Raw genomic sequence first — 25,624 nt, 5'->3', positions numbered from 1 at the left:
TTGAAAGTATCGATTTTGGTTTGGACCCTTTGTTATAATGGTGGTCTTACTAGGGATTACTTAGTTAAAGCGGGAAAGCCAAATTCATATTGGTGCTTGTTCAGTAATGTAGCGCAAGGGACAAATATGTACCTTTTTCTTCGTTGCTTAGAAGCAACAAAGATTTAAAATTATTTAATATCTTCTTTTGGTTATGATTGGATTTTTGCTGAGAATTTTAAAGCTTCTCTTTAGGAATGGCCTAAGAACATATTAAAAAGAAACTTTGGGGTTATAATAAGAACGCACAATTGGAAATACATAAAGTAATTGCGGGATATAGGAAAAAACAAAAACGGAATTTAAATAGTAAATCAAGGTCACCCATTATCCGGATAATTTATATAATTTCTAATCTACCCCTCGCTAATCATTTTTAGTGGTTAATTATAATTAGTTAAGTTAATATACTAGTTTGATAATGATTAGAATAAATCATTATCATTAAAATTTGTTGATGTTTCAACATTAAATCAAGATATTCATGATCATGAAAGTCTAGGTGAAGAACCAACCCAGGAAGTAAACAGGATGAACATACAAGTGCTCCAATTGTATTGAAATGTGATATTCTTTTTCATTGAATTCGCCATTGTTACGCCTGAAAAACCCAGTGTCAGCATGGTAAAAGTATGAATACCATGCCGGCATGGACCAAATCGGCATGGTATTCATACTTTCACCATGTTGATACACAACATCCCCAAATTTTGAAATTGTAAGTACATTACCGGCACAGAAAGTTCATTATCGACCATGCCAGTAGTAGTGTCGGCATGGTACATTGCTTAACTTGTTGTGTCGGCAGATGATGCAACTTTCCCACAAAATTGAGTTTTTTTCACTTGGCTATCTACATTGATAGATTTCTATCGAGCATGCCGGTAATTAATAATTTCGGCATGGTATTCATATTAAAAACGATGCCGGCATAGTAAAACGACATGGTGTTCATACTAAAACCATGCATGTAGGCAAAACCGGCATTGTAGTCGTGATGAATACAATGCCAATATTAACTGAAACTGAAAATTTTCAGTTTCAATTTTTGATTCTAACCTAAACGAATTCTTTTAAAACAAATCGATGATTGGGTTTCTTTCAAGGAGGCATATTTATATAATAGATTAATCGCCTTTGAAACAATGATGAGACCGTGTTTAAATCGACGATGGAGAAAATAAAACTCAAAGAGAGGAGATGGTAGAAAAGGAGAAGAGAAGAGAAGGAGAATTGAAGAAGAAGAGAAGTTAAAATACTAAAGGGTATTTTAGTATTTTCATACCCAAAAATCACCCTTTATGAGAAACTATTGGATGGGGATATTAATTCATATCCCTCAATTGCGCATTTTATACTAATCCTTTTGCAGTTTGGCTGATAATATGGCAAGAAAGAAATGTTAGATTGTATAACGGAAGGAGATAAAGAACGAATTAAAATCTTTGATTCTGGTATAGGCTCTATCAAGAAACACGGTAGTTAAAACTTCTAAATCTACTACTCACTTTGTCCTAATTTAGTTGCCATAATAGGGTTTTTATAATTTCTTTATACTTGTTAAAATTGATATTTTTCGCAAAATTTTTGACGATACTCTTGCATTTTAACTTTCATTAAACATTTCCAAAGTAATATGCAAAAGTGTTGTTAAGCATATTTGTGAAAAAATATCAATTGTGAAAACATATCAATTTTAGTAAATATAAGGCGATTGTAAAAACTAGTATGCCAACTAAATTATGACAAGAGGGAGGAACAGACAAACGGGTACTTAAATGAGTATCGGTTTTAGTAATTCTGCCTACTTTGGGCTCTTATAGTTTAATCTAAGCACCTTTACTAGAATAATTGTAAATTTCTCCATAAGATATATTAAAGATATGCAAAACATTAATTAAATGTCTAGCTTGTGATATTCTGGCATTAGTAAACATGATAGTAGCATAATTAACAAAATATAACAGAGAACAAAAGCACTATAACGAGTAATCTTGATATAATATGAAAATACTGGGGGATTTCCTTACCGAATACCTCTAGTAGGAATATATGTCTCACCGGGAGACACATTAACAAAAACAGACCAACATGCAGTGGATATGCACATGTAAATAATATCAAAAATCTCAATGTAAAAGCCGATGAGTTTAAATTTAGTTTTAATTTATGAATGATAAAATTCCATTCCAAACAATCAAATGGTCTAGAAATATCAAGTTTAAAGTCATATGCAATACTTCACGTGATACAATAATGTTATCAATTATCTTACGGTTTGGAATAAACACGGATTGGTTATGTGAAGTAAGACAATCAAGAAAAGGTTTAATTTTATTTGTTAAAATAACTACCACAAGTTTATATAAAACATTACTTAAACTAATTGGTCTAAATTCACTAGAATTGTTAGAAATATGCACTTTGGGAACTAAAGAAATGAAGGTGTGATTAACAATAAAATCAATCAGCTTGTGAGCGGAAATATCTTGAACCCACTGAATCAAATCAAAACTAACAAGATTCCAATGATGTTGATAAAAACCAGAGGGAAACCCTAAAAATGAGAGGGTACCAAGAATACATACTGAAAAAGCGGGGGTCTGACAACCACACCCAATATTTTGCTTAGCAATCTGTATGGACTAACTCCAATATACTTTCAAGAGAATCAATTAGACAGTCAGACTCAATCTTAAGGAAAGTATATCAAAGAGTTATATATCTCAATTTCTCAATTCAATCCACAATCAAACAAATAGGAATTTACGAGCCCGATTGAATACAAGAAATATCTTGGACGGTATCAAAAACCAATATCCAAGTGTCAATCAACTGGAAGTTTATTCTTAAATCCCTGGTGCACTATGGTTTTTGTGAGAAACTTGTTGATTGGATTCGCACTATTCTTCATTCAGCTAGTTTATCTATTGTGGTTAATGGTAAATCCATGGGATACTTTGGTTGCACTAGAGGTGCTTGTCAAGGACATCCATTATCTCCCATCTTGTTTTGTTTGGCAGAAGATGTTTTAAGCTGCGCGATCTCTAATGCTTTTAGTCAAGGCTTGGTTCATCACATTGCCTCTCCTAGAGGTACAGTTGCTCCTTCTCATGTTCTCTATGCAGGCGATATAATGGTTTTTTGTAGAGGTACAAAGCGAGATGTCAGGCTATTATGACTATTTTTGAAGAATATGGTCATGACTCTGGTCAGTATATCAGTGCGGCTAAGTGCACAATCTTTTCTAGCAAGCACATTACAGATAGAGCTTCCATTATTGCTGCATCTTATGATATCCGGATGGGCACCCTTCCTTTTCGTTATCTTGGAGTCCCTATTTTCCAAGGCAAGCCAAAGAAATCTCATCTTAATGGGATTATGGACATAATCAAGCTAAAATTTGCGGCATGGAAATGTAAGTCTTTATCCATGATGGGGAGAGTTGAAATTGTTAAAACTGTCATATTTAGCTCTGCCCTGTACAGCTTTCATGTTTATATGTGTCCTAGTTCTTGCATTCAAATTCTGGAGCAGTGGATTCGTAATTTTGTGTGGACTGGAGATATAAACTCTACTCATCATAACGGTGTAGCTTGGGATAAAGTTTGACTCCCTGAGTTTGAAGGTGGTTTGGGCATTAAATCTATGACGAGTCTTAATAATGCAGCTCTCATGAAGATGACTTGGAAGGTAATGACTGAGGACTCTGAACTTGATAATTTTATTCGTGCTCGTTTTAAAGGCTCTGCCTACAACAAATCTTCAGTGTGGCATGGTTTTAAGGAACATTGGAATATCATTCAAGAAAATCTCGTCTGGTTAGTCGGTGATGGTAGTAACATAGACTTCTGGAATGATGTTTGGTGCATTAATATGGGTTCCTCCATCGTAGATTTCTTAGACCTGGATAATTCGAACTTACACAACACAGTTGCAGATTTTGTTGAAGAAGGAAACTGGTGCTTTCCTACTTATATGCCATAGCTTGAGGGTCACGTGCAACAGATGATAAGAGAAACCCCTTTTGCTTCTCACAATGCTGACAAACAAGTTTAGATTGTGAGAAAAACATGTAGTATTATAATGAAAGAGGCATATGATTATCACAGACCTAGATCCTCTGAAACTTCTGACTTCAAGGATTTATGGGTTGTAAATATCCCTCCTAGGCATGCTTGCATTGCTTGGAAGTTGTTTCATAACACAATTGCGACTGATGACAATGTTAAGGTTCAAGGGACAGATGCATCTAACTGCTGTAATCTATGTCCTTCACCTAACTGCAATTAAACTCAAAACCACCTATTTTTCATCTGTATGTTCGCTAACTATCTTTGGAGTTGGGTTATGCAGGTTTTTAGTCATCGTCTGAATTGTGGCTCCATCAGCTCGTTGTTTGCCTCCGTTAGAACGTTTAGAGGTTGTTCTCAAACCAATAACCTTCTCTAGATCGCTGTGATCAGCTGCATATGGCTCATTTGATTCTGTCGTAACAAGCTCAGGTTTGAGCACTGTATTATTCCTCCTAACCTTGCAGTGCTTCGTTTGAAATGCCTAATTGCTGAATCTGGGAAATATAGTGGAGGTTTCTCTTTTAATACGCCTGCAGACAAGCATATTTTGGATTTTTTGAGCATTCAAAGGTTAGATCCTAAGTTTCCAAAAGCCATCTCGGTTAAGTAGCTTCCTCCTTCTTCTGGCTGGATTAAGGCTAATATCGATGGATGTTTTCTCGGTAATTCGGGTCTTTCTGGCTGTGGCGTGGTGTTTCGCGACTTCCGTAGCATGGACAGAGGTTGTCTAACTCAGCAGTTGGGTATCACTAATTCCTCTATAGCTGAGCTTTGGGGTGCCATCTATGCTATTAGATTGACCCAATCTAAAGGAGTCCAACGTCTTTGGCTAGATTGTGACTCTACCTTTGTCTTACATGCCATTGCCAACCCTGAGCTGGTTCCTTGGTCACTTTACACTCACTGGAACAATTGCTTGAAGTTTACCTCTACCATCCACTTTGTGTGCACTCACATGTACCGCGAAGGTAATTCAGTTGCGGATTTGCTGGCTAAGCATTGTGCTCTGGTGGAATCTCGTTGGTGGATTCATCCCCCAGATTTCGTTAGACATGCACTTTATATAGATAGATCAACTTTGTCATTGTATCGCTTTAAAAATATGTAATTTTCTTTTTTTTTGTGCTTTTCTTCTTCTTCTTTTCTTGTTGGAGGTAAGGCCTAGCCCCCCTCTATTTTTTTCCTGATTTTAATAAATTTTGCTCCCAGTGTGCCTTTGCCATGGGTAGCTTTCTTTAAAAAAAAAAAGAAAAAGTGTCAATCAATTTAATCAACAACCAAAGGTTGGATTCACAATTGATTGAACTTACGCACAACCTGTGATATTTCTATTATATAACAAAATATAATGCGGAAAAGAAATAACACAGACACCAGAAATTTTGTTAACGAGGAAACCGCAAATGCAGAAAAACCCTGGACCTAGTCCAGATTTGAACACCACACTGTATTAAGCCGCTACAAGCACTAGCCTACTCCAAGTTAACTTCGGACTGGAATGTAGTTGAGCCATAACCAATCTCATACTGATCAAGGTACAGTTTCGCTCCTTACGTCTCTGAATCCCAGAAGGATTCTACGCACTTGATTCCCTTAGCTAATCTCACCCACAACTAAGAGTTTCTACGACCCAAAGTCGAAGACTTGATAAACAAATCTGTCTCACACAGAAAAGTCTATTGAATAGATAAATCTGTCTCCCACAGATAAACCTATGAGTTTTGTTCCGTCTTTTGATAAATTAAGGTAAACATGAGCCAATTGATGTACTGGACTTATATTCCCGAAGAACAGCCTAGAAATATCAATCACCTCACAATAATCTTAATCGTATGGGAGCGAAACAAGATATCGTGGAATCACAAACGATGAGACGAAGATGTTTGTGACTACTTTTTATCTTGCCTATCGGAGATTAAATTCTCGAGCCAATCTTAGAGAAGATAGTACTGAATCACGATAGAAAATAGCAAGATCAGATCACACAACTAGAAAGAAAATAGTTGGGTCTGGCTTCACAATCCCAATGAAGTCTTCAAATCGTTAACCTACATGGTTTCGTGAAAAACCTAAGGTTAAAGGAGAGTTCACTCTAGTCGCAACTAGTACCACATGAGGTGAGGGGATTAGATTTACCAGTTGCTAGAGTTCTCCTTTATATAGTCTTCAAATCAGGGTTTGCAATCAACGTTACCTTTGTGACAAAGTATTCAATATTCACTGTTAGATGAAAACCTGATTAGACTCAAGCTAATAGCTTTCAACCGTTAGATCGAACTTAGCTTGTTATACACAAATGAAATGTACCTTCATTTAGATATGAGTAACCGTACCTAAACGTGTACACCTTGTTGGCTCAACAATAGTTAATCTAAGTTAGCTATATGAACACTTTCATATCAACCATATTCATCTTAACCATAACTAGTTCAAATGACTCAAATAAAACTAGTTCTAGAGTTGTTCAATTGTTTATATTCTCATAGAAGTATACAAGACACAATTGAAGCAAAATCGATTTTGATTCACTCGAATCAAGTCATGAACATTATATCCACGGTTTGCAAAAGATTGCATTCCTTATTATGTAAATGTATTAGTTCACGAACAAAACGATTTTAGAACTTAACTTACTCAGGTATGCATACGGGAACGCATACCTAAGTACCCTGACTAAGTTTGGGTTCGCCAGTATACGAACGGGTACGCATACCTCCAAACTCAGCAGAAATTCCCGGACCTGAACCTTATGCCAGTACGCGTACCGGTATGTGTACAAGGTTGGTAGAGCATTACTCGGTCGAACTCGCATGTGTTGCTATCTCAAGCATGTTTGTCAATATTAGTGATCAACACTATAAGTCTTGATTTTTAGTCTATTATAGCTAAGTCTCGGACTAGGATAGAAAGTGTATTTGAGCTCAAGAAGAAGAACTACTCAAGGAACCGGTGGAATTTCTCGACAAAAAGGTATGTGAAGACTTGAACTTATCTATCACTCAAAAGTCTATCTATTCTATCTCCTACTTCTTGAAAAAAAAAGTCGTATGCTATATATAGACTTTGATTATACACAGTTGGTATTTCGAGCCGAGTATGCCTCTCCTATCTATATCTCGAAATATGTATTGGTAAGATTTTCGCTTCGACCAACTTTATCTTTACCTAGTGACGAAAGTCATGATATGTTTCAATCACTTTGAAAATTGCTTTGACGAAGAATGTTTCAATTATTGGAATGAGAGTTTAGATTACATAACCAATGTGGACATAAGAATTGTTGTGGAAACACATTTATGTATAAGTCCTATTACTTTAACCAAAGTTTGCGAACTTTGTTGATCAAGAAAAAAGGAAAAATGGCGTGAGCCAAGTCCGCGAACTCAGTCCGTGGACTGCCGAAGTTCTCAAACCCGAGAATTTCTACTGGAGTTAACAAACTAGTGCGTGAAGCTAAGTCTGCAAACTCAGTCCGCGAACCCAGTCTGCGAACCGGCGAAGTTCTTATCCCGAGAATTTCTGCTGGAGTTTGTAAACTCTGCCTGGTAACTTAAGTCCGCGAACCAAGTCTGCGAACTTAAGAAGGTTTATATATGAAGATGATTTCTAAACTTAAACTTAAAAAGAATAAGGAATTCAGTTTGCAAACCGTGGATATAAAAGTTCATGAACTGATTCGAGTGAATCAAATCATCTTTGCATCAATTGTGTCCTGTGTAGTTACATAAGAATTCTTTACAATTGAATAACTTTCTAACTAGTTCATTTGAGTCATGTGAACTAGTTATGGTGAAGAAGAACATGGTTGATATGAAATGCTCATATGGATAACATTTGGTTAACTATTATTGAACCAACAAGTGCATACGTTTGGGTACGGTTAACAAACCTAGAAGCGTGCATTTCAATTGTGTGTAACAAGCTAAGTTTTCGATCTAACGGTTGATAAATATTAGCTTGAATCTAAATCAGGTTTTCATCTAACGGTGGATATTGATTGCTTTGTTACCAAGGTAACTTAATGGAAAATCCTGATTTGAAAGACTATATAAGGGGACATATAGCATCAATGCAAAACTAATCCCCACACCTTACGTGTGATACTAGTTTGCGTGCTAGAGTCGGTTCACCTGTAACCTTTGGTTTTCTTCTTCTAAAACCAGGTTAACGACTTAAAGACTTCATTGGGATTGTGAAGCCAGACCGATACTACTTTATCGTAGTTATGTGATCTGATCTTGCATCTTCTATCGTACGAGTACAATCATATTGATTGGATTGAGATTGATATCTCCGATAGGCAAGATATAAAAAGTAATCACAAACATTTTCGTCTCATCGTTTGTGATTCCGCAACATCTTGTTTCGCTACCATACGATTAAGATTGTCGCTAGGTGATTGATAACTCTAGGATGTTCTTCGGGAATATAAGACCGGATTATCAATTGGTTCTTGTTCACCTTGATTACTATCAAAAGACGGAACAAAAAATTTTAGGGTTTATCTGTGGGAGACAGATTAGTCCTTCGATAGACTTGTCTGTGTGAGACAGATTTGTTTGTCATCAAGTCTTCGACTTTGGTTCGTAGCAACTCTTAGTTGTGGGTGAGATCAGCTAAGGGAATCAAGTGCGCAGTATCCTGCTGGGATCTGAGGCGTAGGGAGTACAACTGTACCTTGGATCAGTGGGAGACTGATTTGGGTTCAACTACAGTCCAGTCCGAAGTTAGCTTGGAATAATCTAGTGTTTGTAGCGGCTTAATACAGTGTGTGTTCAATCTAGACTAGGTCCCGGGGGTTTTCTGCATTTGCGGTTTCCTCGTTAATAAAATTTCTGGTGTCTGTGTTATTTCAGTTTCCGCATTATATTGTTTTATCTTTATAATTGAAATAATACAGGTTGTGTGTTAGATCATCAATTAGAGTAATCCAACATTTGGTTGTTGATTGTCATTGATTGATACTTGGATATTGGTCTTTGGTACCATCCGAGTTATTCCTTGTATTTGATTAGGACTCGCTGATTTCTATTAGCTTGAGTAAATCAAATCAAGAGAGAGAGATATAAACTCGTTGATATACTTTAAATAATTGAGTCTTGTTGATTCTCTTAAAAGTATATTCGAGTTTGTCCATACATATTTCTAAGTGAAATATTGGGTGGTGTTGTTAGACCCCCGTTTTTTTCAATTGGTATCAGAGCAGGCAAACACTTTGAACCTAACAAGTTTGTGTTTGTTCGTTCCTTAAAAGTTGTCCCATGGGAAATTTCTTTGGAAAACTTGCTCTTGGCATCTGTAACGCACGCCAGAAATCCTTAAAGATTGCCTCAAGATTATTATGGTCAAAACCTTTAGGTTCTCATGATAGTCTCTCTTCATCTAAAAGGGAAGCTTTGGATGATAAGTATCAATCTAAAGGAAAAAATAAAAAGAAGGAAAGAGTGAGTAAACGTTCGTCACGCTCAAGGATATGGACCCTCACTAGACTAACTCTAGATCTCTTTGAGGAATACTATCATAATGGATCAATTGACAAAGATCTATTCAGAGCATTCGAAGGCGTTTTTAATCTCTTAGAAAAACTTAAATTTGTTAAGTCTAAGAATCATTCTGAAAAAGGTTCGGTACATGTACAACCTAGGAATCGGAAGAATCTTCCTTCTAACCAGATTAAACAAAGGAGAGAAAGCTATGACTGCCCTGATTATCATCAACACTTTGATTATAGAACGGGGACTGTTCACACATATCAACCAGAAATATTGCATGGGGATTCCTCTGCGCATTATGCCTCTTGGTAACAATCTTTGCACTACCCCATTTGTATATATCTTGGAATGGGGAAAGAAATGGTTGGAATTGTGTACAGTTTTGTTATGCTCTGTTTGATCACCCAATAAAGCTTTCTACTGCATCTATCGTCTCTCACAAAGTGTGTTGTTACGGGATGCATAACCTTTTTTGTGCAAAAGAAAACCCCACTTTCATGTGGGTGGGTCGCGGTTCACAAATGGGTCCAAGCCAATTATTGGTCCTATAAAGGAGAAGTTCGCGCACCCTCTTCTTCTTCACTCGTCCGCGTACGTGAACCTCTAGGGTTTTGTGTGTTTTCTCCATTAAAGGCTCTTTGGAGAAATTAAGAGAAAGGGTGTTCAAGATTAACTCCAAGTAAGTAAATTCCTCTTGTTCCTTTCAATTTTCTTATTGCTCATGATAAATTCTAAGGGCTAAAAAAACTCTAGCATGAATTCTCCATGTGACCAAAATTCTCCTAGGATTAGGTTTGTGAATGATTCTTTTGCTAGAATCTTTGAAAAGATTTCATCTAAAGGTTTTATCCTAGAAATGAAATTGGATTTATCTAGTGGACATGAAGAGGATTTAGCTTTCTTCAAAAAATTCAATCTTGGAAACATCTTTGATGGTTATGGTCAAGGTTTTGATTCTCTCACAAGAATTTTCTATGCCAACATTCATGATGTTGATCTTGATAAGATGGAATTCAAATCCATGGTAAATAGAGAAAGATTTCTTGTTAATAGAGAATTAATTTCAAGAATTACCAACATTTCGTTGGGAAATGTGTGTCTTCCTAGACCAAATGAAGAACGACCATCTTGTGATGAAATCTCTCTAGGGCTTTGTGGCAAGAAGGTAGCTTGGAATCAAGGAAAGTTTCCTACTAATAATCTTAGTATCCCGTTATTGGTGTTTGGGAAACTTGGTATCCCCAATCTTTGTCCCTCCACAATTGAGAACTCTTGGTGGAGTCATGAGTTTGCGGAAATAGTTTATTTCCTTGAATCGGGTGTTCAAAGTCTCGATATTTGTGGTTTCATCATCTATCAAATGACTTCGATGACTTCACCTATCAAGATGTTAGGCTAACCTTGCTTGATTGGACAAATTTGCCGTGATCGTGGTCTTAATTCAATTGGCAAATCTCTCGGAGTTCCCAAACTGGTTCGTCTGTATACCTTCAGACGCATAAGGGAAAATGTGTGAAAAAGACAAAGAGATGCTTCACTTAACTATTGTGACCCTACCACTTTGAGTCTTCTTCAAAAAATTCATAAGGGTGTGAGTAAGGTCGATTCAAGGGTGAAGTGTGTCCAAGAACAATTGTCTTTGGTTGCAACGAAGTTTCCCGAGCTCAAGGAAGAATTGAACACAATTCAAGCATCTTGGAGTATCTCCGATGAGGAAGAAGATGAGTAATTTGTGTTCTATTTGCCTAGTATGTCTTCTTTTTGGTTTAGTTGGAAGAATAACTAGTGCCTGGAATAGCGATGATTGTGACTACACATATCTATTATTTTTCATCTTCTTGTTTTTTTTTTTAGGTTTTGGTTTAAAAGATTCTAAAATATTTGGAGGATGATGTTTTTGCAGTATTTAATCTTTATGATTTGTTATATTGCAACTTGTTATGAGATATTGGTGTTTACGTTCGTGAACTATGTTTGTCCCATACCTTGTCAAAAGTAAAGTCGTTTATGATCGATATTCATGTATTGGTTAAAGAATGAATGGACTTTTGACAATTACAAAAGTTAAGCCTATATTTTCAATCTTTGACGAAAGATAGGTTAAAATCTTTTGTTTGCAAGGATTATGCCTATTGAATGTCGTTATGCGAATAGTGATGGAAGATAGAATGAATCCTTGTGTATTCCACAGTATTGATCTTTACTGATCCATATTTCATGTAATACTGTGAGGCTCTTTATTGTGTCTTATGTTGAGCACTAAAAAACCAAGTTGATTATTTTTGATTGGCTTTGTTCTTGCTCCATAAGGTACTATATGTCAAGCATTATGAACTAAATTAATCATCTTGTTTGGTTATTTAGTTATTACTCTATAAGTTTTTCTTGTGTTGAGTATATGAACGGTTAAGCTAATCATTCCTTATGGTTAAACTTAGTCGTAGCTCCGTAAGATTACTTATGTTGAGCATAATCAATTAAAATGATCATTTTTTGTGTTTAATTTGGTTGTGTATTCCGATTAAATTAATCATGGGTTTACTTGTGATTAATTTGATTGAGTTTTTGGATATAAAAATCATTCTTATGGTTTTGGGGTCCAATGAAAATCCGTCTTTTCTCTTGAAATTAAGGTCGCTCGTTGTTTTTCTTTCGGGAATGACATCAAACGGGGTAGAGTTCTTTTGAACTTGTGCTTAATGGTCATATCTTGAGGGGTGTGCGGCTGTGGAATTTTAGAGGGGTTATGTTGTATCTTTAAACTCCTTGATGAACGCATTTAATTTCGGCTTTATGATTGCATTTAAATTAGTTGGTATGTATTTTTTGTTTTAGTCATGAAATGTCTCTTACGGAAATTTCATTATGATCTCGTTCTTGTACCTTTGCCAATTTTATTGACAAAAAGGGGGAGAATTAATATGTAGTTCACACTACAAATACATATGGTTTTCGGATCATTGTCTAAAGGGGAGTGGTTTCCATGTGAGATGGAGTATTGACTAAGGGGGAGTGATACATATCACCATGGTATTATTGTTGAAGTTGTGATACAATTGAACTTTGACACTGTGTAATATTACTATGACACTTATAACAATGATCGAGAATTATGTTTTCTCATTGTTATAACTACAGATCTTCAACAACGGTGATGCTAAACTTACAACCTTTGGGATCATTGGAGTACTTGGAAATAACGAAGATTTCGAGGAACGTTGAAGATTAAACATGTGGAATATGAGCTACTAAAGTTTCATTATTTTTTTTGTATTCCATATGTATAGATAGTTTTGTCACTAAAATTGACAATGGGGGAGATTGTTAGAGCATTGCTCGGTCGAACTCGCATGCGTTGCTATCTCAAGCATGTTTGTCAATGTTAGTGATTAAAACTATAAGTCTTGATTTCTAGTATACTATATCTAAGTCTCGGAATAGGATAGAAAGTGTAGTTGAGCTCAAGGACTTCATGGCGATTCATCATACAAAAAGAAGAACTACTCAAGGAACCGGTGAAACTTCTCGACAAAAAGGTATGTGAAGACTTGAACTTATCTATCACTCAAAAGTCTATCTATTCTATCTCCTACTTCTTGAGACAAAAAGTCGTATGCTATATATAGACTTTGATTATGCACAGTTGGTATTTCGAGCCGAGTATACCTCGCCTATTTATATCTCGAAATATCTGTTGGTAAGCTTTTTGCTTCGACCAAGTTTATCTTTTTACCAAGTGACGAAAGTCATGATATGTTTCAATCACTTTGAAAATTGCTTTCACGAAGAATGTTTCAATGATTGGAATGAGAGTTTAGATTACATAACCAATATGGACATAAGCATTGTTGTGGAAACACATTTATGTATAAGTCTTATTACTTGAACCAAAGTTTGCGAACTTTGTTGATCAAGAGAACCGGAAGAACGGCGTGAGCCAAGTCCGCGAACTCAGTCCGCGAACTGCCGAAGTTCTCAACCCCGAGAATTTCTGCTGGAGTTAACAAACTAGTTGTTAGAGCACTGCTCGGTCAAACTCGCATACATTGCTATCTCAAGCATGTTTGTCAATGTTAGTGATCAAAACTATAAGTCTTGATTTCTAGTATCTTATAGCTAAGTCTCGGACTAGGATAGTAAGTGTAGTTGAGCTCAAGGACTTCATGGTGATTCATCATACAAGTAGAATATCTACTCAAGGAACCGGTGGAACTTCTCGACAAAAAGGTATGTGGAGACTTGAACTTATCTATCACTCAAAAGTCTATATATTCTATCTCCTACTCTTTGAGACAAAAATCGTATGTTATATATATAGATTAGATCATACACATTTGGTATTTAGAGCCGAGTATACCTTGCCTATCTATATCTCGAAATATGTGCTTGTAAACTTTTCGCTTCGACTAAGTTTATCTTTACGTAGTGACGAAAGTCATGAATGTTTCAATCACTTTGAAAATTGCTTTGACGAGAAATAGTGTAACAACTACATAACGTTCTCAAAGAATGTTTCAATGATTGGAATGTGCGTTTATCTTACATAACCAATGGATTCCTTGAAGCGAAGTTTTCGAACTTTTTTGATCAAGAGAACCGGAAGTATGGCAAGTGCCAAGTCCGCGAACTTAGTCCGCGAACTGCCGAAGTTCTCACACACGAGAATTTTCTGCTGGAGTTGACAAACTACTTGTGTGAGCCAAGTCCGCGAACCCAGTCCGTGAACCGGCGTAGTTCTCTAACCCGAGAATTTCTGCTGGAGTTTGTAAACTCTATCCAGTGTCTTAAGTCCGCGAACCTAGTCTGCGAATTTGAGAAGGTTATATATCTAAAGATGATTTCTAAACTAAATCTTAAAAGACTAAGGAATGCATTTGCAAACCGTGGCTATTAAAGTTCATAAACTGATTCGAGTGAATCAAATCATCTTTGCTTCAATTATGTCTTGTGTAGTTACATAAGATTTCCTTGCAATTGAAAAACTCTCTTAACTAGTTAATTTGAGTCAATTGAACTAGTTATGGTGAAGAAGAACATGTTGGTATGAAACGCTCATATGGTTAACCTCTTTGGGTAGACTATTGTTGAACCAACAATGTAGACATTTGTGTGCGGTTAACAAAACTAGAAACGTACAGTCATTTGTGTATGACAAGCTAAGATTTCGATCTAACGGTTGAGAAATATTAGCTTGAATCTAAATCAGGTTTTCATCTAACGATGGATATTGATTGCTTTGTAACTAAGGCAAAATCCTGATTTGAAAGGCTATATAAAGGAGACATCTAGCATTGTGCAAAACTAATCCCCACACCTTACGTGTGATACTAGTTTGCGTGCTAGAGTCGATTCTCCTTTAACCTTTGGTTTTCTTCTTCTAAAACCAGGTTAACGACTTAAAGACTTCATTGGGATTGTGAAGCCAAACCGATACTACTTTTATCGTAGTTGTGTGAGCTGATCTTGCATCTTCTATCGTAACAGTACAATCATATTGATTGGCTTGAGATCGTGAGAGTTCTCCGATAGGAAAGATATAAAAAGTAATCTCAAACACCTTCGTCTCATCGTTTGTGATTCCACGAAATCTTGTTTCGCTACCATACGATTAAGATTGTTGTGAGGTGATTGATTAATCTAGGCTGTTCTTCGGGAATATAAGACTGGATTATCAATTGGTTCCTGTTCACCTTGATTATTATCAAAAGACGGAACAAAAACTTTTAGGATTTTGTGTGGAGACATATTGATCCTTTGATAGACTTGTCTGTGTGAGACAGATTTGTTTATTGTTAAAGCGTGCGATTTTGGTTCGTAGCAACTCTTAGTTGTGGGTGAGATCATCTAAGGGAATCAAGTGTGCAGTATTCTGATGGGATCAGAGGCGTAGGGAGTACAACTGTACCTTGGATCAGTGGGAGACTGATTGGGGTTCAACTATAGTCCAGTTCGAACTTAGATTGGAGTAGGCTAGTGTCTGTAGCGGCTTAATACATTGTGTATTAAATCTGGACTAGGTCCCGGGGTTTTTCTGCATTTGCGGTTTCCTTGTTAACAAAATTCTGGTGTGTGTTATTTCTATTTCCGCATTATATTTGTTTATATAATTGAAATAATACAGGGTGTGCGTTTGAATCAATCAATTGGAAATCCGACCTTTGGTTGTTGATTGATATTGATTGATCTTTGGACATTGGTCTTTGGTACCGTCCAAGTTATTCCTTGTGTTTGATTAGGACTCGCTGATTTCTATTAGCTTGAGTGAATTAAAACAAGAGAGAGATATTAACTCCTTGAGATACTTTTAGCTAGATTGAGAGTCTTAACTGTCTAGTTGATTCTCTAGAAAGTGTTTCAGAGTTAGTCCATACAGATTGCTAAGCGAAATATTAGGTGGTGTTGTTAGACCACCGCTTTTTCAATTGGTATCAGAGCAGGAAAACACGTTCAAGACCTTATAAGTCTGTGTTTGTAGCGATCTGACTCTATGGACAGCTGTGCTATCTCAGTTAACGTACCACCAGTCTTCGATGGCTCAAACTACCTATGATGGAAAATTGTTACGCGTAATTTTCTTCAATCGCGTGATTTCCAATCATGGGTTTATGTAGTCAATGGCTATGAGGTTCCCGTCGTTATAGTTGAAGATGTTATCATGCCTAAAAACATTGGTACATATATTGCTGCTGAGTCTTGGAAGGCCTTGAAAGGGTGTATAAAATTTAGCACAATGAAAACGGGGGCCTACAGTAATACCGCAAGTGCACGGTCGTCGGTTGTAGCTCGTGCAAGTACGGGTCGATCCACAGAGATCGGGTGTGTTTTGGAAGTGTTTTAGCTAATTGGGTTCCTAAATTGCTATTGGGCTATGAAGCCTTTTGGCTTAAATTGGGCTTTGAGTACTAATGGGTTTGTTCACAATAAAATGAACTGAGCTTGGGCTCAGTTGGTCTTTGAAATGTAAATGGGCTTTGGCCTTAAACTTAGGCTTTTGATTAAGCCCACAGTTGATTGGATTGGGCTTTTAACCTTAACCTAAACTGGGTTTTGAGCCTTAATGAAATGGGCCTCAGTGAACTAAACCTTGGGCTTTTGTATCTTTAATAACTGGGCTTTGGTTTAGCCTGAATTGGATTGGGCTCAGCTTTTGAAGTGAGCTTTGGGCTCAGTTGGATGGGCCTTTGCTTGGCTTCACTGATTTGAACTTGGGATCAGTTGGATGGGATCTGAGCTTGGCTGCAGGAACTGGACTTGGCTTGGCATGAGAAGAAGTGGCAGCAGCACAAGTGAGCAGCAACAGCAGGGGAAAGCAATGTAGCAGTGCAGCAGCAGAAGTGGCAGAGAAGGCAATGTAGCAGCTGCACAAGCAGTAAAATGCAGCAGCAACAACAGCAGAGGCAGCAGTGTAGCAGAAACAGACAAGGCAGTGAAGAGGAAGGCAATGCAGCACAAGTGCTGCACAGCAGCTGCAGGGCAGTGGAATAAGAGAAATGCAACAGAGTTGCAGCAAGCCAAGAAAAGAAGTAGCAATAGAAGTAAATCAGCAAATAAAATGAACATGGAAGTAAAACAGTGACAGAAACAAAGAACAAAGCAACTACAAGTATAAAACAGTGCAAGATGAACCAAGGCCTAAGCCAAGGGCAGGGGTGATAAAGAAACTGAAATGAAGCAATACTAAGGCAAGAATACAGGCAAACCTATAGAATGGGAAGAAAACTAGCTTGCTATGAGCACTAGTTTCTCCCAATGCACAATCAGCACATTGCAACCTAAGCATACACAAGGAATGGCAAGAAAATCAGCTTGCTATGAGCACTGATTTCTTCCATTGCACAATCACATCAATGCTTCACAGATATCTAGCCTAGCATTCCATCAAACTAACAGCAAGTTACACAAAACAGTGAACATTACATGGCAGTGAGCAACAACACATATTAACAGGACAAATGTAACAGGAATGAATTGGAAATCAAAACATGAAATTAAACATGCACATTAACAGGAAACAAACAATTTTGAACATAAACATAACATGACACAAGTAACATGAGCATGAAACTGAACTGAGCTGAAACTGAAAATTTACATTTTAACAGAACTTAAAAGTTCTGGATGCAGGCTAATCCAAACATAGTTTCTACAACACTCCCACACTACATATTTATACCCACAACACAATTTGGGTTCTACCCATTTTTCCCCCAAAATAACAGTAGCTAGGGTTGGTGATTACTCACCTAATTTGATGTAGCAACATCAAATTGAACTCGACCCATTACCCTCCTTGGTCTTCTGCACCTTTCCCATGCTTCAATTGCAACTCTAGGTTACCTAATTCATCAATTTTTCACGCCTAGGGTTTCAGGCAGAGAAGCGTGAAAAAGTGAGGAGATAGGGAACTAGAGGGCTAGGGGGGAGATGGGTTTTGTTGTTGGGTGATAGGGTGATGATGGTGGAGGTGTGGTGGTGGCAGTGAGTTGGTGGCAGAGGTGGAGAAGGTGGTGGACATGGCCTCTGCAGAGCTGCAGAGGGGAGGTGATGGAAGAGGGGCTCGATGGTTTGGGAGAGACGGGGGGTGTCTGGTTAGGTGGTAGGGTTCGGTTGCTAGGGTGTTAGGCGAATCCATCGAGTTTGATGTTCTGCGACGCTGAGTCACTGGATGCGAAGCTGGTAGGTAGATCGGACGGTGATGTGAAGTGAAGCTTGTAGCGACCGTCAGATTTTTTGATACAACGAAATGGACGGTACTTGATGGAGTTAGGTACTGTAGTGTAAGGCGGAGATATCAAACGTTGATGAACAGCAAGGGAGCGACCGTTGGATTCAACTTCCATCTAATCTGAAGGCTTGGAATTTCAGCGCTGTGGTGCTCGGCAGAGACTTCAGATTTTGATGCTCTATGAAGGAGCGACCATCGGATGCTTCTGAGAACTGATCTGATGGCTGAGAACGGAGGCGCTTTTGTGTGTAGAAAATGAGGTTGTGCGCACCATTCTTCGCGGCTTCCTTGCGTAATTTCTCCCGGCTTTTCACTACTTTTCTGCTCTTTTCGCCCCGCGACTCATCCGAACTTTATTTATTACCTAAAAATGCAAAATTAATTAATAAAAATATTTATTCTTGAAAACAATGAAAATACAGAATATGGGATAAAATGTAGAATTAATGCATAAAAGATGAGTTAAATTGGCAACAAAAAGGGATAAATATATACAATATTTGGCACTCATCAAATACCCCCAAACCTGAATTTTACTTGTCCTCAAGTAAAACAAAACTAAGGAAATCCTAACTATACCACTGTCGCTGGTCTCTCGAATGCATTTAGCGTATGCACTAAGCCTTTTAAACCACTAAGTGTCCCTAGTGGACGAGTTGAAGTCTCGTGAAGGTTTACCAGAGGTGTGCCTACAAAACCTAAGGACAAAATATAAGCTCATATTCCATCAAACGTGACATGTGCAAAACAGTTAAGCTCACAGCAAAATGGAGATGTCAATCTAGCTATCGAAGGCACAATCCTAGCACTGATAACAAATAAGGACATGTGATAAGAGTGTAAAGTGTATCTACACATGTGTAAAGAAAGATTTGAAGTTATGACTACTAATCACCAAGAGATAGTTTCTCAGGCTAAGAACTGAGGTCGAAATCTAGCTAGCTGTCCGGACTTTACGAGAATTGTGAATGAGTTGGAGGTATTTCACAATTTCTCGCGTTGTACATCAATGGCATACACCCTCCTTGCTTATTACAACGAAACAACAAAAGATGACTATTTACATGACTCTTATTTACATTGACAAATCTCTTTTTATTTTTGGAACAAGAGATGATGGAATTGATAAATACTTGATTTTTTTGGTATTTTTCTGATATTTTTTTTTTTTGAATATATACATCGTTTTTTTTTTTCAATCAAAGTTTGATACATAACAATAAAGAAACAAAAGATTACATGACACTTTGCAAGAGGTAGCCCTTTTTGATGCACCCAGTTAAATTCGATGGTTGTCTTTCTTAATGTAACCTCCATCTTCTATCCCAACCAACCAAAGAACAAGCTAGTCCAGTTTCGTTCAGTATTCTAAAGTGATTGGCAATCGTGACTTCCTATCCAACACCTTGAAGATCGAGGCCATACATGTATTGGTAGATCGTGCGCGTGCAAATTTCTTATCACTATGTGAATTGTGCTAGAATCAGGGTGCCTAAATATCTAGACTAAGACTCCTAATAATAATACATATTTGCACAAGAGTCAACATTTCAAGGTAAATGAGCTCCATTTTTTTATGATTTTTTCATTTTTTAATTTTTTTGAATTTTGAGTTTTTTAATTTTTTTGGAATTTTTCACTTTTTTCAAAAAGAAGAAGGAGTTCGTTTTTAATTATAGCATATTATCGTGGTATCTACTCTATACCCCCAAACCTAAACTAAACATTGTCCTCAATGTTTCAAAATATGGAAAGAATTAAAATGCAACATATGGAAAGGGACATGCTGAGTAGAGTAAAAGGAGAGAGAATACCCGATTTCGGCGAAAGCAGAATTAAAACTCCGTTATTCAAGGCAAAAATCCAACATATTTCAGCCGAGATCATATTGGATTAGCAAAATATATACAAAAGGAACAAAAGGGTTTTTAAGAAATTTTATCTACTGGATTATATACAAAAAATTCACCATACACAAAATCTAAAGAGTTGAGGATCAACCCAAAAGAAAAAGTGTAGAGACAGAAAGTTTCAAAACACTAAAATTGGACTTAAATGGGAGTGAGAGTGAAAAACCGAATGAATTACCCTAAACCTAAATTGTTCAACAGGTTTACTTTTAAGCAAAAATCTAACAATTTTAGGGTTCAGGATTCAAAAGGTCTAACTCATAATGGACTGTTTTCGGGATGGGCAAACATGCAATTTCCAACTGTGGCTCTTTAAAAGTGTTATATTTTGAAGCAAAATAGTCCAAGAGGACTTGGGAAGCACACAGTTCCAATCCTAGATTAGGAATTTTCAGAAAAATTGGTTTTACAATATGGGTACAAACCAAATCTAGGTTGGGTGGAAGGCCAAGATTGTGACTTAGGTAGAAGAATAGGCATATCATTATCAATCAAATCAAAATCTTCTAACTCATCTACACATGTCACATCATGCTCACAATCATCAATCAAATTGGCAAGATTACAATCAGAATTATCAACATCATCAACAGATTTATTCTCGTGTATCGGCACATCAGGGGAAACATCACATGGAATACTAGAAGAAATATCATGCATTAAGGTCGGGGCAGAGAAGCCTAATGTATTTGAACCCAAAGGTTCCATAACATTTTCAGTATAGACATGTTCTTCTAACATAACATCATAATCATCATCATCATCATGATAGGCATTTTGCAATCTAGGATAATTTTCAATCCTAAGGTCGGAGCTATTACAAGAATAAAACTCTAATTCATGGGATGACTCATATCATGTGGTGTTGTTCCTGTTTCCCTAACGGATTCCCATTGATGGGTTTTCTCTGCAATCTCGGCTAAAAAATTCCATGCATCATCCACAGATTTATCAATAAACTCACCATTACACATAGACTCAACCATGGTTCGAGATTTAAAGTCTAGTCCCTCATAGAGGATGACGACAAGTCTCCACTTCTCAATTCCATGGTGCGGACATTCACTCAACAAATCATTAAAACGTTCAAAATAGTGAAAAACAGTTTCCTCATCCAATTGGACAAAACAATTGATATTTTGACGAATAGCGATGGTCCTATGGTGTGGAAAAAATTTTTGGAAAAATTGATTAGTGAGTTGTTCCCAAGTGGTGATTGATTGTGGTCTCAAACCGTAAAACCATGTTTTGGCCCTTTCTTTTAAAGAAAATGTAAACAAACGCAATTTCAGAGAGTCTTCGGACAAATGATCAGGTTGCATAGTCCGACAAATTTGTTCAAACTCTCTTACATGAGTATAGGGGTTCTCAGAATCGAACCCTCGAAATATAGGAAGTATTTGTATCATTTGCATTTATTTTAAAAGGGTTATTGGTTTGAGGTAACAATACATGATAATGGAATTTGTATTGATGGATACATGTATTCATGGAGAGCACGAGGTTGGTCCATTTTGAAATGACAAAAGCCCACTATTTTTTTAAGGGTTTAAAATTTGGTTTTGATGGGTTTGGATTTTTGGGAAAAATTTGGTTTTGATGGGATAGAAAAGAAAATTTGGTTTAAAATGGGAGAAATAAAATTTGGTTTTAAAATGGGAGAAAAGAAAATTTTGGTTTTTTTTTTTTTTTTTTTTTTTTTTTTTTTTTTTTTTTAAATAAAAAGAAAATAAAATTTGGTTTTTGAAATGGGAGCAAGCCCACTGTGCAAGCCTCTAATGAAGTGGAAGGAAGGCTGCGGCCTACGAAAATCCAAGTTTTAATTTTGAAAGTTTAATTTGGCCCAGTTGGTTAAGGCCCGTCGTTTGTTTTAAAACTTTGGTTTCGAGGTCCACTCTTGAGTGGAATACAAGTCCACAATCAGTTACAAGCTCAGCTGGGTTTAAACCCAGAGTCCAAAATACAAGTCCAATGGAAGAATTTAAACAAGCCCACACAAAACAAATACAAGCCCACAAATTAAACAACAAGCCCAAAAATAAATTATTACAAACCCAAAATAGAAAAATAAAAAGCCCAAAAAATTGGGTTAATTATTACAAGCCCACAATTAAAGAAATTTGGAAGCCCACAGGTTGGGTTCTCTCAATTGAATGGGTTTAGGCTTACCTTTTTAGCACAGCCCAGCTGCTCTGATATTGTTGCAAAAACCCAGTTGGGTTTTGGTTCTTTTCCTTGGTGGCGTCCCAGCAGAGGAAAAACAGGTTCAGAACGGCAGGTCCAACAGCAAATGAAGTGAAGCAGATGCAGATGCAAATGCTATGAAATGAAATACAAAATAGCTAAAGAAAAACACAAGAAAAAACACAGCACCAATCCCCGGCAACGGCGCCAAAAACTTGGCAGTCCCCGGCAACGGCGCCAAAAACTTGGCAGTCCCCGGCAGCAGCGCCAAAAACTTGGCAGGCCTTGAAAGGGTGTATAAAATTTAGCACAATGAAAACGGGGGCCTACAGTAATATCGCAAGTGCACGGTCGTCGGTTGTAACTCGTGCAAGTACGGGTCGATCCACAGAGATCGGGTGTGTTTTGGAAGTGTTTTAGCTAATTGGGTTCCTAAATTGCTATTGGGCTATGAAGCCTTTTGGCTTAAATTGGGCTTTGAATACTAATGGGTTTGTTCACAATAAAATGAACTGAGCTTGGGCTCAGTTGGTCTTTGAAATGTAAATGGGCTTTGGCCTTAAACTTAGGCTTTTGATTAAGCCCACAGTTGATTGGATTGGGCTTTTAACCTTAACCTAAACTGGGCTTTGAGCCTTAATGAAATGGGCCTCAGTGAACTAAACCTTGGGCTTTTGTATCTTTAATAACTGGGCTTTGGTTTAGCCTGAATTGGATTGGGCTCAGCTTTTGAAGTGAGCTTTGGGCTCAGTTGGATGGGCCTTTGCTTGGCTTCACTGATTTGAACTTGGGATCAGTTGGATGGGATCTGAGCTTGGCTGCAGGAACTGGACTTGGCTTGGCATGAGAAGAAGTGGCAGCAGCACAAGTGAGCAGCAACAGCAGGGGAAAGCAATGTAGCAGTGCAGCAGCAGAAGTGGCAGAGAAGGCAATGTAGCAGCTGCACAAGCAGTAAAATGCAGCAGCAACAACAGCAGAGGCAGCAGTGTAGCAGAAACAGACAAGGCAGTGAAGAGGAAGGCAATGCAGCACAAGTGCTGCACAGCAGCTGCAGAGCAGTGGAATAAGAGAAATGCAACAGAGTTGCAGCAAGCCAAGAAAAGAAGTAGCAATAGAAGTAAATCAGCAAATAAAATGAACACGGAAGTAAAACAGTGACAGAAACAAAGAACAAAGCAACTACAAGCATAAAACAGTGCAAGATGAACCAAGGCCTAAGCCAAGGGCAGGGGTGATAAAGAAACTGAAATGAAGCAATACTAAGGCAAGAATACAGGCAAACCTATAGAATGGGAAGAAAACTAGCTTGCTATGAGCACTAGTTTCTCCTAATGCACAATCAGCACATTGCAACCTAAGCATACACAAGGAATGGCAAGAAAATCAGCTTGCTATGAGCACTGATTTCTTCCATTGCACAATCACATCAATGCTTCACAGATATCTAGCCTAGCATTCCATCAAACTAACAGCAAGTTACACAAAACAGTGAACATTACATGGCAGTGAGCAACAACACATATTAACAGGACAAATGTAACAGGAATGAATTGGAAATCAAAACATGAAATTAAACATGCACATTAACAGGAAACAAACAATTTTGAACATAAACATAACATGACACAAGTAACATGAGCATGAAACTGAACTGAGCTGAAACTGAAAATTTACATTTTAACAGAACTTAAAAGTTCTGGATGCAGGCTAATCCAAACATAGTTTCTACAACACTCCCACACTACATATTTATACCCACAACACAATTTGGGTTCTACCCATTTTTCCCCCAAAATAACAGTAGCTAGGGTTGGTGATTACTCACCTAATTTGATGTAGCAATATCAAATTGAACTCGACCCATTACCCTCCTTGGTCTTCTGCACCTTTCCCATGCTTCAATTGCAACTCTAGGTTACCTAATTCATCAATTTTTCACGCCTAGGGTTTCAGGCAGAGAAGCGTGAAAAAGTGAGGAGATAGGGAACTAGAGGGCTAGGGGGGAGATGGGTTTTGTTGTTGGGTGATAGGGTGATGATGGTGGAGGTGTGGTGGTGGCAGTGAGTTGGTGGCAGAGGTGGAGAAGGTGGTGGACATGGCCTCTGCAGAGCTGCAGAGGGGAGGTGATGGAAGAGGGGCTCGATGGTTTGGGAGAGACGGGGGGTGTCTGGTTAGGTGGTAGGGTTCGGTTGCTAGGGTGTTAGGTGAATCCATCGAGTTTGATGTTCTGCGACGCTGAGTCACTGGATGCGAAGCTGGTAGGTAGATCGGACGGTGATGTGAAGTGAAGCTTGTAGCGACCGTCAGATTTTTTGATACAACGAAACGGACGGTACTTGATGGAGTTAGGTACTGTAGTGTAAGGCGGAGATATCAAACGTTGATGAACAGCAAGGGAGCGACCGTTGGATTCAACTTCCATCTAATCTGAAGGCTTGGAATTTCAGCGCTGTGGTGCTCGGCAGAGACTTCAGATTTTGATGCTCTATGAAGGAGCGACCATCGGATGCTTCTGAGAACTGATCTGATGGCTGAGAACGGAGGCGCTTTTGTGTGTAGAAAATGAGGTTGTGCGCACCATTCTTCGCGGCTTCCTTGCGTAATTTCTCCCGGCTTTTCACTACTTTTCTGCTCTTTTCGCCCCGCGACTCATCCGAACTTTATTTATTACCTAAAAATGCAAAATTAATTAATAAAAATATTTATTCTTGAAAACAATGAAAATACAGAATATGGGATAAAATGTAGAATTAATGCATAAAAGATGAGTTAAATTGCCAACAAAAAGGGATAAATATATACAATATTTGGCACTCATCAAGTCTCTTGCTGCAAAGCAAAACTCCGACGGTTTGAATGTTATCATGCATGCCATTACCCCAGATCTTCGACACCATGTGGCTTCTTGCTCCACGTCTAAAGATGCTTGGGATAATTTAGAAACTGTATTTGAAGGTAACACCAGCGAAAAGGAAGCTAGGCTTCAAAACCTTAATTCCGAATGGGAGAACCTTCATATGGCAGAAGAAGATTCATTTGATGAATTTTATCACAAAATGTCTGAAATTGTTAATGCATCATGTGCATTGGGTAAGACTATTCCTGAAAGGGAAATTGTGATGAAGATTCTCAGACCGCTGCCATCTAAATACGAATCTAAAAAACATGCCATCGTTGAGGGAAATAACCTTAATACTC

At 37.6% G+C, this 25,624-nt stretch overlaps 2 protein-coding genes across 2 annotated transcripts; both read left to right on the top strand.

The window, feature by feature from the left end:
- Positions 1–3,216: 3,216 nt before the first annotated feature.
- On the top strand, positions 3,217–3,651 carry LOC113291852. Its single transcript, XM_026541341.1, has one exon. It carries the CDS (start codon positions 3,217–3,219, stop codon positions 3,649–3,651), a length of 435 nt encoding a protein of 144 aa, XP_026397126.1.
- Positions 3,652–3,687: 36 nt separating this feature from the next.
- On the top strand, positions 3,688–4,026 carry LOC113291851. Its single transcript, XM_026541340.1, has one exon. It carries the CDS (start codon positions 3,688–3,690, stop codon positions 4,024–4,026), a length of 339 nt encoding a protein of 112 aa, XP_026397125.1.
- Positions 4,027–25,624: the final 21,598 nt, after the last annotated feature.

This window comes from Papaver somniferum, chromosome 6 (assembly GCF_003573695.1).
Source record: "Papaver somniferum cultivar HN1 chromosome 6, ASM357369v1, whole genome shotgun sequence".
Lineage (NCBI taxonomy): Eukaryota > Viridiplantae > Streptophyta > Magnoliopsida > Ranunculales > Papaveraceae > Papaver > Papaver somniferum.
This window is presented reverse-complemented; position numbering and strand designations above follow the sequence as displayed.